Here is a 13,987-nt window from a genome sequence, read left to right on the forward strand (position 1 = left end):
GTGCACAGTCCAAATGCTTGTTTGTGAATACCTGGGTATCCATATGTGCTGGATCAGAGCAGTTCATCAGGGTTAATGACCGGTATGGGCTGTCTCCAGTAACAGAAAGAGCTGTACTCCGGCATGAGGAAGGCCTCGTTCTGCTCTTTACTCAACAGAGGGAACACGTGCTCCACCAGCTCACTGAGCCTGCCGTAACTGTGGAGGAAAAGATGAGGCCAGAAAGGCAGAGAGAGACAGAAAAGTGCGGAGAGACAGAGACAGAGAACAGAGAAGTTAAATACTGAAATCTGGAACAATTTGTTTTAGCTAGTTAGCGATGAAGCAAAAACTAAATAAAAAGTGAGAGTGAACCAAAACAAAAGTTGTGGGCTGTAAAACCAAAACAATGAGCTGAAAGACGCTAAAATGCCAATGTCTTATATTTACTATAGGGAATCTTTACAGTGCGACAGGCAGAGTCAGTCAGTTAATGTACTTACGAGGACTTGTTGCCCTTAGTCTGCTCCTGGATCAGCTCGCCCTTGGGGTTGACTGTGAAGATCCTACATACTGGAACTCCCACCTCCTTATAGGCAAACACATCCTGTGTGGACACAAAATGGTTAAAGGCTCAATCTGTGATCCAAATGTAAACAAAATGATAGCCAATGAAATCAAAAACACAGGACTTGCAATACTGCCACACTGAAATTTATGTTTTCAGATGTTAATGTTTACAAGCACAACACGGGCTATTCTTAAAAGTATGTGAATAAAACTGTAATTTTTATGGTTAAAAATGAGCGACTGAACCTTTAAAAATCATCTGAGAACACGCTTGATTATGTAATTTTCAGAAAGTACCTCTCATCATAATACTAACTGGTACAAACTGACACAAGCATGTTAACAACATTAACCACAGATTTCCTGTTTGTGTTCCGCCTAATGCACGTAATGGCAATATTTCTAGACTGAATGTTTTGGTGGGCAAGTGCAAGACTTTGTGTGTTTGTGTGTGTTATTTTTTTGTGTTCTTTTCTTTGGCAAGTGTTAGAGGCAGACAGGGGTTTGGTGGCTGACCCTGTGCTTCATCTGGGTGTTGGTGTTTATGCAGCTGAAGACGGGACGCTGTGCCCGGCTTGAGCTCCCTTCCACAGACGATGTCACATGATGGGACCAAACTCCGCCAGTGACCTCAGCTCAGGTTCAGCCCAGTCCTGATTTCATATGTTTGTGTCTGCTAATTGATAGCCAAAGCGTCATGTTGTTCTTACGATACACCATGACTGCACTGACTTCTGGAAAACACAGTTCTCTGACATGTAAAAGCAAGCGTTTTAATGTGTGGGAGTCTGACATCTTCAAACATCCATTAACTCACATTAGTTCTATTCCCAAAGGCGGCGTAGAATGGCTGCTTGTTATGCTGGAACAGGTTCTTGATATCTGTAAGGCATTCAATCTTGAAGATCTCTGGTTTCTTCTCAATGACCTCCCTGAAGCAAACAGACAGTTTGATTAGAGCGACATACAAATGCATGTCCTTACCATGGGTCAAGTCCGAATTAAAGTTAACTTGGCCAGATACATGTTTAGTTTCTCTCAATATTCTTTCTACTAATCTCTTTAGATTATATATTATAAAGAGTACGGTCTAGACCTGCTCTATATGTAAGGTGTCGTGAGAAGACCTTTGTTGTGATTTGGCGTTATACATATAAAATTGAATTGAACTACATTTAGCTTCTTTTCCTATACATACAGTGGACATACATGTGATTTACTGTGCAAAGCATCTCCAAAAACACAAATATCAGTTTAAAATCCTTAGTTTAGTTTTTTTCCTGATGGAAGTCCAAATGTGGGGATGGGGGGAGGGGTGTTTCTGTTACATGCAAATGAAATCATGAGGGACATGTAAATAATGCAAATTAAAGACCACACACGAAAATCCACATGCTGTAGGTTGTTATGGTGAGACATTCCCCATGATGTGCAAGATAAAGGTCACAGAAAAATTGCCATGATGTATGATTAAAATGAAAATACAGCAGAACAGTGTCTAATCATTGAACTAAACTAGTTACTAAACAGAAAGTTTTTTTACTTGCATGGGTTTAACTGAGATAAAACACTGGCTTTGGCCACATTATGTGCACAAAATTGTTAATAGGCTTATATGGCATAACAAGGTATGTATTTTACTGTTTGTGAGTATTGTGTGCATACAGCATTTAAGCTAGAGGGAAGGAGATGAGCACAATAATTTAGCTACGCCAACAAGCCACTGACATTTATGTCCACGCAAAGCTACAGCTGTAGCAATATGAGTAGTGTTATAGTTGTTTAATTAAGTTGACATTAACATATGCTGACATTAACTGTTGCCAACCTCAATAAAATGAAAACTATGGATCAGTCGCATCCTGTAATAAATCTTGTTTACCAGGAACAATCAGCTAAATTGGAATAGGTTGCTATGATTCTTTATGGTGAAAAATCTAGAGAAATGACAATCTTCTCCTAAAATATTCCATCCACAGCTCATGCTACAGGGCAAGTTGCCATTCTCTTAAGTCTAACAAGCTAATTAATAAACATGTCAATTGCACATCAAAAGCGACACCTTGGAGGCTTTCCCCGCCTGTGAAGAAACAATTCACAAGTGTTCAGAACTGACTTTGTAAGCCAGGAAGTAAAGATGAAAAAAGTTAAGAGACAGCAAGAAAATGCTGAGAACATGAGTATATTTCTAGGAGCTGATGGCAAGGCTACAGACACAGTTAACACCTATTTAGCTCAAAATTCATGAGTTTGGGTTTTCTGTAGCCTTAACAACCTCAGCATATGAAAGGCTTATTATAATTAATGAGGATTTGAAGAAGATTTTGAGCTGGAGAAACTTTTTTTTTTTAGTGTGAGATTAAGTTTGCAGACAAAAAGGATTATAGTTTGAAGGAAGACAAATATGGGGTGATTTTAAAGATAATAAGGAGGATTTAATGTACGTGATGACTTTGGGAGTAAGACGTATTCGGCTTTATGACACTGAAACTGGTTGCCATTTAAATTGTAAATAACTGTACCTGTGGAAGGCAGAGAAGAGGCTGCTGGGAGACAGCATGAGTGGTCCGCGGGGTAGAATGGTGCCTCCATCATTGACCCACTGCAGGTAACCTCTTGTCATGTCCGCCATGCCGATAGCCCGCGCTGAGCAGTACAAGAACTTGTAGCCGTTCCTGCCAATGGGAAGCACGGTGCTCATTAACAGTTGTTCCAATACAGTTTAATATCATGACCATCATTAGCAATTACTAAAAATAGCACTTTAATAAGATCTGTTGAATAATGTGCAGAATACCATCCATTCATTAGCTATAGGGGGGAGGGGGGGGGCACGGGGCTGACGCATGGAAACAGACAACCATTCACATCCCCATTCACACTTACAGCCAATTCAGAGTCGCCAACTAACCTAACCTGCATGTCTCTGGACTGTGCAAGGAAACCGGAGCACCTGGATGAAGCCCAAACATGGAGAACAAGCAAACTCCACACAGAAAGGCCCCCACCATCTTGCTGTGAGGTGACAGTGCTTACCACTGCACCTGAAGTCATACCGATTCAATGAAAATTGAATTGAGGAAAGATTCTATCAATTATTACTACTAATGGTCACTATAGCCCATTTCCTCCTATGTGTATTAACTATTCTTTGCATGACTAAAGCAGCAAAGACAGGTCGAGATTACAGTTTTCAATCTCAAGTTTCATGGTGTTTTTTGTTTCTACAATAATTCTGTCTTGATAGTTAAACTTCCTGAGTCATCCACCTCAAAGCACCCCACGCAAACACTGGGAGAAAATATCAACTCCACAGAGAGACGATTGGGAATTCAAACCCAGACAGTGCTAACCACTGACCAACCATTCATCCTTCCTCTGTGATTAATCAGTGCTGTTGTTGTGCACTTACTCAGCTACTGAGTGGTAGAGTTTGGCAATACCCTGGTGGGTCCAGTCCTTCCCTAACTGTGGCAGGATTTGTCCAAACACATCTGACCTAAAACATGAAACAAACACATACAAACATTAGTGACATAAAGACAGGGATATCCCCATCTGCCAGGGACATCACTAACAGGCTCCAAAAACAGATGTAGAGTAACACAGTCAGAGGAAACATGAGCGTTGAAGAAAATAAAGCAGATTGGTAGTACAGGCCGTTCAAAGAAGGTCACATAAAACACCATAACTACGTTACCATTTCATCATAAAAAGAGAACATTATGGACTGCACTGTACTCCACTAATGAGGATTACTGGCCCATAGGGGAGACACTGTCTCAACCCCTTCTTATGGCTGTGTATTCTTACAGACTGAAATGTAAATGGGCTCATTACAGTCCCTGTGCTCTTTGCACTGTTACTCAAAGAAAGCAACATGTCACATGTTGGCCTTAAGGGTCACAGAAATAATAAGCTCCATTCAATCTGGACCCGTTTGATATTGACCACCTATGAACCTCATAGAGTGGGCGTCAGGAAGGGCATAAGATTTGTGTTAAAAGAGATGAAGCGAGCTTTAAGCTAATTATAAATAAAACTGGATCATGGACTTAATACCTGCTATTTGAGAAGGACTTGAAATTGTGGCAATGAAGTTGCTAAGAAAACCTTTCTTTCTCTCATTTCACGCTACATGATCCAACTTATCCAATGTTCTATAACAACTCAAGTCACCTTCACCTGCTGGCCTCTATCTATGGTGATCATACTAATCTTCAAATAAGGAGGAAATAAGGAGCCTTATTTCCTAGTATGTGGGCAATCTATAGACATGAGGGAACAATATTACACTTCTCCAGATGCTCTCTTGCTAATGCACAAATTACTTTCTTGCAATATGGATGCTTATAAATCATGATCCAAGACTGGCGCGCGTCATATGTTACACAGGTACTTTTGCATGATTTGACACTGCATATTACAAAAGGTCAAACAGGCTTCTACAACAGTAACAGCTTAATTATTTACTCCTCATGCAGGCCTAATGAATATTTGGTATTTATTAAGAATATATTATGCATGCACAAGCAGCTGATAATATATGCAACCTAAGGGAATACATCTGAGCAAAATCCCATGCACTGTTGAACTGATGAGCCCTGGACAAGGGTTGTAACAATAACGATAGTAATTCACTGTGCTGATCACTATTGTCCACGATTAGCATAGTTACAGATGTTTCACTATAAGCTGGTTTGCCACAAATTCTTATTTGGTATTTATCTGTACATTCATATGCTATGTAGAAACATAAAAGTAGAATATGGCCTCACAGAAGTTCAGCATCATTACTCTGCTTAGAGGGGTTATGAAACTGTTGTTGTGAGGGACTTGGAGGCACGTACTTGGTGATGGTGCCATCAATGTCAGAGATAATGACTTTGTCATCCCAGTTCCATAGGTAGATGGTGCCCTCGCAGCGGCATGTGCCCTGGTATTGGGTGGTGATGCTGAAAGTCACATCATTAGGTCCCTCCTTCAGTTTCAGACTGGCCTGGTGACAAAAAGGTAAACAGTGAAGGCATCTGGACGCACAGGCAATTTCATTCACTAACGTGTTCAAACAGTGTAGGCATTGGTCTGTAGTGTGATTTGTTTTGCCACGGTTCAATGAACATGTGCAGGTCTTTAGAGCCCCCTACAGACTGTAAGTGGAGCAAACACTATGCAGTTCGTAGCTAGCCAGCAGAGGGAGCTCTACACTACAAAATGAACCCTTTCAAGTACAAATCTCATTGAGAACTCAGTTAGTTTGTAATCTGATCAATCATCTATTCTAAAAATCAGCCACATTTCTATTTATTATTATTATTATTATTTATTTATATTATACTTAATAATAACATAAAATATACTAGGCAGTAGAATGCTATACTTTTAAAGTAGACTTGATGATTTTGAGGAAGGCCAAGGAGTAAGAATGTACTTACTATCTGATCAGAGGAGAGGCGTAGTGACTTCCTGTAAGTGTGTGGGCTGGGGTGGTGCTGACCATCTACTGGCTGCAGTCTATCCTGACAGGACACGGCGCTCACTTCCTTGGCCTCTTCATCACTAGACGAGTCTCCTGCTTTAGGCCTACAGGGAAACAAAAACAAATAGCGTTATCTTTTTTTCTGTACATAGATAACATACTTGACAAAAATAGATCAGCTATGAGTGACATAACCAGTCTATGACTACTGTAAACAAAAATTGTGGTTGTATATGTTTTGGAACTGTTCAAGACTTGAAGCGGATTAAATGCAATACATACATTTTCACTTAACACACCAAGCCCTTCATGATCTGCCTTGTAACCTTGCAAATACCACATTTGTTTGCTGACTTCATTCTCTCACAATATAATGTGATTATGTTGAGTTGTCATAAAACAGCAGATTTATGAAGCTGTAAATTTTTTTACGATGTTGTGAGTTCAACATGACACTGAACTCACTTGACTTGACTGAGTATTAATAAACCCCACCAGTTAGTAGAGGTACCACTTACGGTAAGGGCAGTTTCTCCTGAGATATGGAGGGTCCCTCCTCCTCCAGATGAGACTCTTCCTTGGTTTCAAGCTTGGTCTCAGACTGGAAAAACAAAGAGAAAATATCCCAACATAGAAGATAGTAGATATCAAAACAAAAGACTGCATATGGATGCGAGTCTTACTAAAAAACTCATAGCATGTGCACACCTGCTTGATTGTACTATCCGCCCTTTTTCGCCAGAACCACCAGCGGCCCGACTTCTTTGGCATTTTCTCCTTCACCCAGGCCTCTTCTGTAGCCTATGATAAACAAGAAGACAAAGGCAGTTAACAATGAGCTAGTTGCCAGATTATACTGATCCTTAAGTACTGACAATACATGCTGCAGAAAACCAAGATCATAGTTACCTTTGGTAAATTCTTCTGAAACGCTTGTAGACTTAGAATCAAGGGTGCAGCTAGAGTCCAATTATAATATCTGAGAACACGGACATTAGTTAAGAGACACTATTGACCATATATGTCTCCTGTACCATTCACGTGTGGGAAAAAAAATGCTTACTTACCTATTTCCTATCTTTACTACCAGGTTGGGGTTATCTATAATTGCTGGATTTTCAGCAAATTCATGATAGGTGATGATGTGCTCCATGAACCTTTCTGCAAACACAGATGGGAGAGGGACATTAATTAAAGACAGCAGATGAAAAGGTCAGTGGTGGTGAGCCATAACATCTTACTTAAAGCCACACAGAAAGGTCACAAAACTTTTTCTTCCAGCTGAGGCCTTCTAAGAAACACTTCCAGAGTGTGTGTGTCTATATATATATATATATATATATATATATATATATATAAAAAAAGGGAAATGTGGGCGCCACCATTGTTTCCATTACCCAAGCTGATTTTCTGTATAGAATAGAGCCTCCACCAACAGTGGCTACTGGACGCCTTCTAATGTGGCAGGGAAACTCTCTTGTTACACAATGAATTTAGTATGTCTCTACTGGCTGAGGTTAACTTTCTATCCTGTGTAAAAGTACTAAGTGCACTTTCGACTACATTTTTTATGAGTGCCATTCTGGTGTACCTTTGGATATTTCAGCATTTTCTGTCAAGCCTCCACACAGAGAAAGTGTGACGTCAGGTAGGTCGCTAGCTGAGTCAGAAAGACACTCTGTCCCGCTGTCAGCTGCTGCACTGCCCACAGACTGTGGAGACTGTGAACCAGAGTGCATCTCCGAGTCCATCCAGTGCTTAGTTGCTGCCTCAGACTCACTGGAGCAACGAAAGACAATACACTATGTTTTAAAATAGACCACATTCAGCTTTCTATTTCTTATCAAAACAGGTCAAGTAGAAATATTAATTAGGTGCCTCTTTCATAATCTAACCTCTTAGGAAAATATCGTGCAGCAACATCAGGTTCAAGTACATTCAGGTCATCTAGGTAGATATCCTCAGGACCCTGATGCTGGCTCCTCTTTGGGACACCTTCATTCAACAACAGAGTTATTTAGAAGTTAATGCACAATCATAACTAGCGCTTACCAGGAGACGGTTGAAAAACACCAAACATACCTTTCTTCTTAGAGGGTGAATCGCTCTGTTGGCTGTTGGAAGGGGTGGAGGTTGCCACAGTGGATGGCAGGACATCCAGGGGCTCTGTGGGGGTTACAGGGCTCACAGAGCTTATGGTGCTGACAGATGCGAGAGGACTCACAGGTGTTACAGTGATAGGGGTGCGTGGCTCCGGCTTGACGATGGTACACACAGAGGCGGAGGCACCACCTTTTTTTTCAATCTCAGTCTCATTCTCCATGGCCTCAGAGCTGAGGATGACGCGGAAGTGGGTGCTCTCCGATGGGGTGATGGTCACTGTTTTTAGTAGTTCTGGTTTCTCTTTTTTGGTGACCTGGATATTGGATATCGGGGGGGAGGGGGGAGTTATTAAGAGAGTATACTGAAAACGATGTACTCCAGAATGTTAGTGGAGAGAAGTGCTTACCCTGGTTGTTTCTGGAAACTCTCCCCAGGTCCACTGCATGTGGGACTCAGCTCTGAGCAAACTCTCTGAGGGCCTGACCACTAGTTCAGAGTCACTCTTTGGGGAAAAGGCCTGAGACAAGCCATGACTAAAGGGATAGATAGACAAATGCAAACAATCAATAAGATGGAGTCTATTTACATGTCTCTGCTACAGCCTTTCTGATGGTTCTGTGTTAGTGTCAGCACACACCTGTCGTCTGCCGGCCAGTCCCCATCAGACAGCGGATAGCCATCAAGGTTGTGTCTGGCTGCGGGTAATTTGGGGTCAATGTCTCGCATTGTGGTCATTGAAGGTGACCTAAATCCAGGGTTAAAAAGATACATTAATCAGGTTAATTAACCCATTTCTATTTAAACACATCTTGGTTACAGCAGCGAGCATCGACCCTGAACCTACCTTGAGACACGTGCTGCAGCGTCTTCGTCAGAGCTCAAGTCCATCTCAAAGATCTCTTCATTTTGCCCAGTGCTGGACATAGCAGCAGTCGTAGCAGCAGGTGGGTTAGCAGCAATAGTATTACCAGTAGTGACGGACATGGGCGGGGTCAGCTCCTCTCTTCGGGGGTCTCCTTTGTGCTTCTTCCTCCTTCTCTTCTTCTTTTTTGTGGCCGTGGTGCTCGGAGCAGGAGGCTCAGGTGGGTCTTCTGGGTCAGCGGGGTCATCCTCCAGATCTATTGGCACCCTATGCTCAACCTCTGAGATCCAGAACAAGTGACTCTCTGTGGGGATTGGGGAGGTGGCCAGGTGGGCAGGAACAATCTGCTGAAGGATCAAGTGAGAATGCAGGAACCTGAAGCTTAAGATGTGTTTAAACAAGCTGCATTAATGATCCCTAGTGTCGGCATAGTGAAGAATATGACTGAAGTCCAGTAGAACAGGGCTGTTGTCACTGCTGAGCTGTCACAATGAGAGTTCGGAAAGCTTGAGCAATAGGTCACCTGTCAAATGTAGCAGCTACATAACAGTGGAGTAATTATTTCCTCACACAAACATTCACTTAAATTTAAACACACATTAAACTTGTACATCAAGATTCCTGTAGGCGCTAAGATTGTTGTTGGTTCAAGGCATTGGGAGATGCGGTCTTTCTGGTGTAGTGTGCACAAAAACAATGCTGATTCTGGTATGATCGGAATTTTCTTCAAATAAATTCTTAAGGCATCTTCAAATTTCATTGAATAATAAATATATCAAAAGGATGATGACATTGGCTACTAGGCTGAAACACAAACTTAACTTTAGCTGCTATGCATTTTTTGTACTTTGTAACTAGTTTGTGTTATTAACCTACAAGAGTATTGTTATTTCTTTCATTGATCTGTGTAGTAAATTGGGTGCTTACATTCTGCTGCTCGGATTCCTGGACAAAAAAGGCCTCTCCATTGTCACCGAGCTTCATGTGCAGCTCTACTGGCTCTCCATTCACTTCGATGTCGATCTGGAAGAATTTGGCAGAAGATACAAGTGATGTAATGGTGCAATAATTGTGAAGTACTTTTTGTTAAGAAATTAAAATCAGGACACTGAAAATAGTGTTTACATGATGTCTAAACAGCATGTATTATCTTTCTATATAAAGCCTTTTTAATTGATTTTAAAACCAATTGGGTCTTGTTTTATTATACTTTCAACATATTGTCAGGGCACATAGAAGGCCTGTAGCTCCTTACAGCCATATCTTTCTCCTGGGGCTTTACAAAACCTAATAAATGTATGTATCCTCCGGGCTTGCTTTCTGTGGAGCCTGCCAATAGAACAGGGCCATTCATGTTTGCCAGGCAAACCCCCTGGTGGACCTCAGGCCATTCAGAAACTTGACACCACAAAAGCAAAAAAACAGGTCACGTCTGGCTGAGACTACAGAGGAGGCAGACCTTGACTCACAAGTGCTCTGCCCAGGCCGACAACCTGAAACCAAATCATCAATATTCATTCTCAACCAATGGCCACCAACATCATCTGTTTTTTTTCTCTTTTTGTGATCTGTCATGTTGTATATTTCCTTTTGCTGATGTCGTTTTACTGCCGGTGTGGTTTCTCAGCAGCCTCAAGATTTAATTTCACCCCCTCAGGGTTGCTAAGGGGAATTTATGTATGGTGAATGATGGCTGGGAATTTCAATCCCCAATTAATAATGAGCCAGAATAAATGAGAGTCCTCTTCAGCCTTTCACAGTCGGTGACAGGTTACATTCAACTTGAGTGGCTGAGTTGTGGATTTGCCATGCTGGATTACTGGAATTACTGGCAATGGCTGTCTGCAGATGCTCAAAATTAAGGCAAAGGGTTGTCTCTCTCTGACAGCAATAAGGTCGTATTTAGTTCTGACCAGAAAAACAGAAAAGAAGACCTATTAATGCATAGCTGAATGTTTTTAGAATCAAACAGTACTTTAAAAACACCCCTGGTTGCCAGCCAAAGCGATGGGGACAGACACACCATCCACAGCCAAAATGTAATTAGTATTTGGCTGGCAACTACAGTTCCATTCCCACTCAGAATTTTTAAAAATATCTGCATGTCACGAACAAATATTACATCATTCATTCGGTCCAGTAACTTCTAAAAAGATATATATTTAGCAGCAGCCCTCGAGGATCTGATAAGTGAACTCAGGGACACACCCACAACTGTTTGTTATACAACAGCCCTTGTTGTTGAGCCCTTCTTCTTCTTCACGTTTCCTCCCCCTCCTACACATTCAAGTTGTAGAGCTGTTGCCATAGGAACCATTCAGTCCTTCCTCCGAGCCCATCAGCATTCTGGGTAGGTGTTGAGACAGTGTCAATCCCCCACAAACCATCTCCCACTCAGAGAGCAAATAAGATTTCTTCAAGTCAGAGCAGACCATTACTGTTCTAGGAATAGAAGACAAGTTCACCATTGATAGTGATGTGGTGGGAAAACACATTAAAGTTTAATTTCTATCTAATTTTAGCCATTACTAATTACTAAATGAATACTAGGGGTATATTCTGAACCTTTATATAAGCAAGTATACTCAAGTAACCTTAATGTCACACACGAAAGGTTAACTGATGCTAAAACAGGTTTATATATTACAATTCTTCAAGTACATCTGCTATTTTTAAAATCTGATAGTATTTAGCGCTTTACTTACTACAACATGAAAACTACTACAAACAGGCTAACTTGCTCTACCTGCCCATCGATTAGACCAATGCAAAACGTACTACAAAAATGCTATTTTCTCAAGTGAGCGCTAAAAATAGTACCATTGTTCCTGAACCATGATTAATTGAATCTCATCTCCAAGCAAGAATGTATCGTAATAGCTACTATCAAGGTGAGAGAAGAGCCCAGCACATCCCATATATGCTCTGCAAACAGAACCAAACAATTTCCTGAATGATTCAAAGGCGCTCCATTAATTCTGGCTGAAGCCTTGGACATCAGAGTGGGAAACCTGACTAGTAATAATGTTAAGTCACCAATCTCAACATAAGAATGTTAAGAGCACCATGACTCTGTTTAGTACAATATTACACAACCAGACAAAAAACTGCAACATCACTCTCACAGACTGACTGTTTACAGTTTGAGGTTGCTTTGTCCAATTTCCATCTATTATCCACATCCCAAAAGGAAGGCTAATGTGACCACACATGCAGGGATATGTCAAACAAGCACATAGTAACCAGAAATCTGAAAGCAATCTGGCTTAGACAGCAATCTAGTTTAGACACAACATCATGCAGTACTGGCCACAATTACGGTGTGTGTTAATGTTTAAATTGTCTTGAGGACTGATTATGCTGTATGGCAATTCAAAATATTAACTAAAGTACACAATTTGAAGAATAGGGCCTGCGTCTTCAAACGGACACAAAACATTTAGTCGGCACACACTCTTATACACTCATTTCCTTAAATGTGCAAATGTGCATAGAAAAAATGTCCATGTTAAACTTACCACTTTCTCTTTGGAGCGCAGTACACCTAGCTTGCCGAAGCGCACGTGAAATGGTGAGCACTGGTAGGTGCCATCTCTCTGGCGGACAACCACAACATCGATGCAGCCCGACAACGTGGCCTGATTAATACCCTTATACAGTTCTTTGACGGTAACCAGCACCTGACCTGCCAGCTGGCCCACGTAGTTCATGGTGTCCGCCTGGATGGGGGCAAAAGAACAAAATATTAGCTGAATCAGGAGAAAGACAGAATGGGGGAGTATTGTTCAGCAGTAGAGGAGACCGCAGTGGAATCTAATAGTTTTCCACTTGATCTTTCTTATCCACTGTTGTCTCTTGTTTTAAGTATCTTCTTCCGGACAGTTGCGCTGTCTCATTTGTCTTTTGCTTTCATCCCTCAGCTCCCTCTCTGTCTGCCCTGTGGTGTCTGTTATCTCCTGACCTGCATACAGACTGCCAGAGTGCCACTGTCACCCTGTCACTGGCCGCTGTCCCACATGAGCAACATCAGAGAGGGGGGCTGACGGCTGGGCCGAAACAATGAGCAGAGACAACCTCACGCAGAGTTCCCACTGCCCTGCTGCCAGGGAAGCAGCTAACTTCCTGTTTACATTCATAACTCTCTGCTAAGTATATCAAATACAATACTATAAGCCATAGTTCTGTGGCTATAATTACATGGGCTTGGATTAACTGTGCTGCTTTTCTCAAAGCATCTTTTAGTCACCTGGGAGAAGCAGTTTGTAAGACTGTAAATTCTTTTATAAGCAGTCTGTAGAAGCTACTAAATCAGTGAGAAAATTACACCCAGGCCTAGGCACATCACACAGACGTTCCAGCCTTCTTGTGGCTTCTTCACTGAACTCGATTATTTGCAGTCATTTGTGCACTGTGACACAGAGTGCATATAACCGTCAACTTAGCAAACATGATTTTGGTTTGCTCGGGTCAGGGTGTAGTTTAATGGGGCTTGTAAACCCCTGCTGACTTCATTGGGTTTATGTAACCTGAAATGCTCCTATCTCACACTGACCTTTTGTTCAGATTCTAGCCATGAGAGCACTGAGGGGGTGGTGGTAGGGTAGAGAATAGGGGCATTTGTGCAAGGGTGGCATCATGGAATATGGGAAACTGGCACGATATGTCTTTCTACAAACTTCACCCCAAATTTGTAGACAAGGAGGATGGAAAAATACAAGTTATGCCCAAGTTAAGGCCCTTTGTTGTTACAAGTAGAGTGCGTTTCACTAAAATGACACTCTTCTGGAGATGGAAAGTAACCAGCAGAGCAAATATTGGAAGAAATCTGTGTATTTTACTACTGCTGCTTGTATGGCAGAAGGAAGTTCTAAACTTTCACATAATGTAGCCAAGTGTTTCCTTCAACTCTCTTAAGATCTTATTCAAATGAAACTGAAAACTCAAAATTAAACCTCAATTGAAATATCTGGAAAATGTTTTAATCTGTCATGACA

At 41.4% G+C, this 13,987-nt stretch overlaps 1 protein-coding gene across 1 annotated transcript; it reads right to left on the reverse strand.

The window, feature by feature from the left end:
- Positions 1-12,718, reverse strand: lpin2 (lipin 2). Its single transcript, XM_070918239.1, has 19 exons — positions 12,512-12,718; positions 9,921-10,016; positions 8,976-9,340; positions 8,769-8,876; positions 8,538-8,664; positions 8,111-8,444; positions 7,924-8,023; positions 7,620-7,807; positions 7,096-7,189; positions 6,938-7,007; positions 6,737-6,829; positions 6,547-6,629; positions 5,985-6,132; positions 5,400-5,548; positions 3,962-4,048; positions 3,072-3,224; positions 1,367-1,481; positions 483-586; positions 1-198 (listed from the first exon to the last, which is right to left on the reverse strand). Exons 1-19 carry the CDS (start codon positions 12,701-12,703, stop codon positions 54-56), a joined length of 2,751 nt encoding a protein of 916 aa, XP_070774340.1. The 5' UTR covers positions 12,704-12,718; the 3' UTR covers positions 1-53.
- Between the last annotated feature and the right edge of the window lie 1,269 nt (positions 12,719-13,987).

The sequence above is a fragment of the Enoplosus armatus genome, chromosome 14, assembly GCF_043641665.1.
Source record: "Enoplosus armatus isolate fEnoArm2 chromosome 14, fEnoArm2.hap1, whole genome shotgun sequence".
NCBI classification, from domain to species: Eukaryota; Metazoa; Chordata; class Actinopteri; order Centrarchiformes; family Enoplosidae; genus Enoplosus; species Enoplosus armatus.

What these genes read in the sequence shown, in the direction of transcription:
- lpin2 (XM_070918239.1), bottom strand. Translation starts at nt 12,703, where the DNA reads ATGAACTACGTGGGCCAGCTGGCAGGTCAGGTGCTGGTTACCGTCAAA. An exon ending in CTCTTCTCTGCCTTCCACAG is followed by an intron (nt 1,482 to 3,071) that starts GTACAGTTATTT and finishes TGTTTGCTTCAG; the next exon opens with GGAGGTCATTGAGAAGAAAC. An exon ending in ACTAAGGGCAACAAGTCCTC is followed by an intron (nt 199 to 482) that starts GTAAGTACATTA and finishes TTTCCTCCACAG; the next exon opens with TTACGGCAGGCTCAGTGAGC.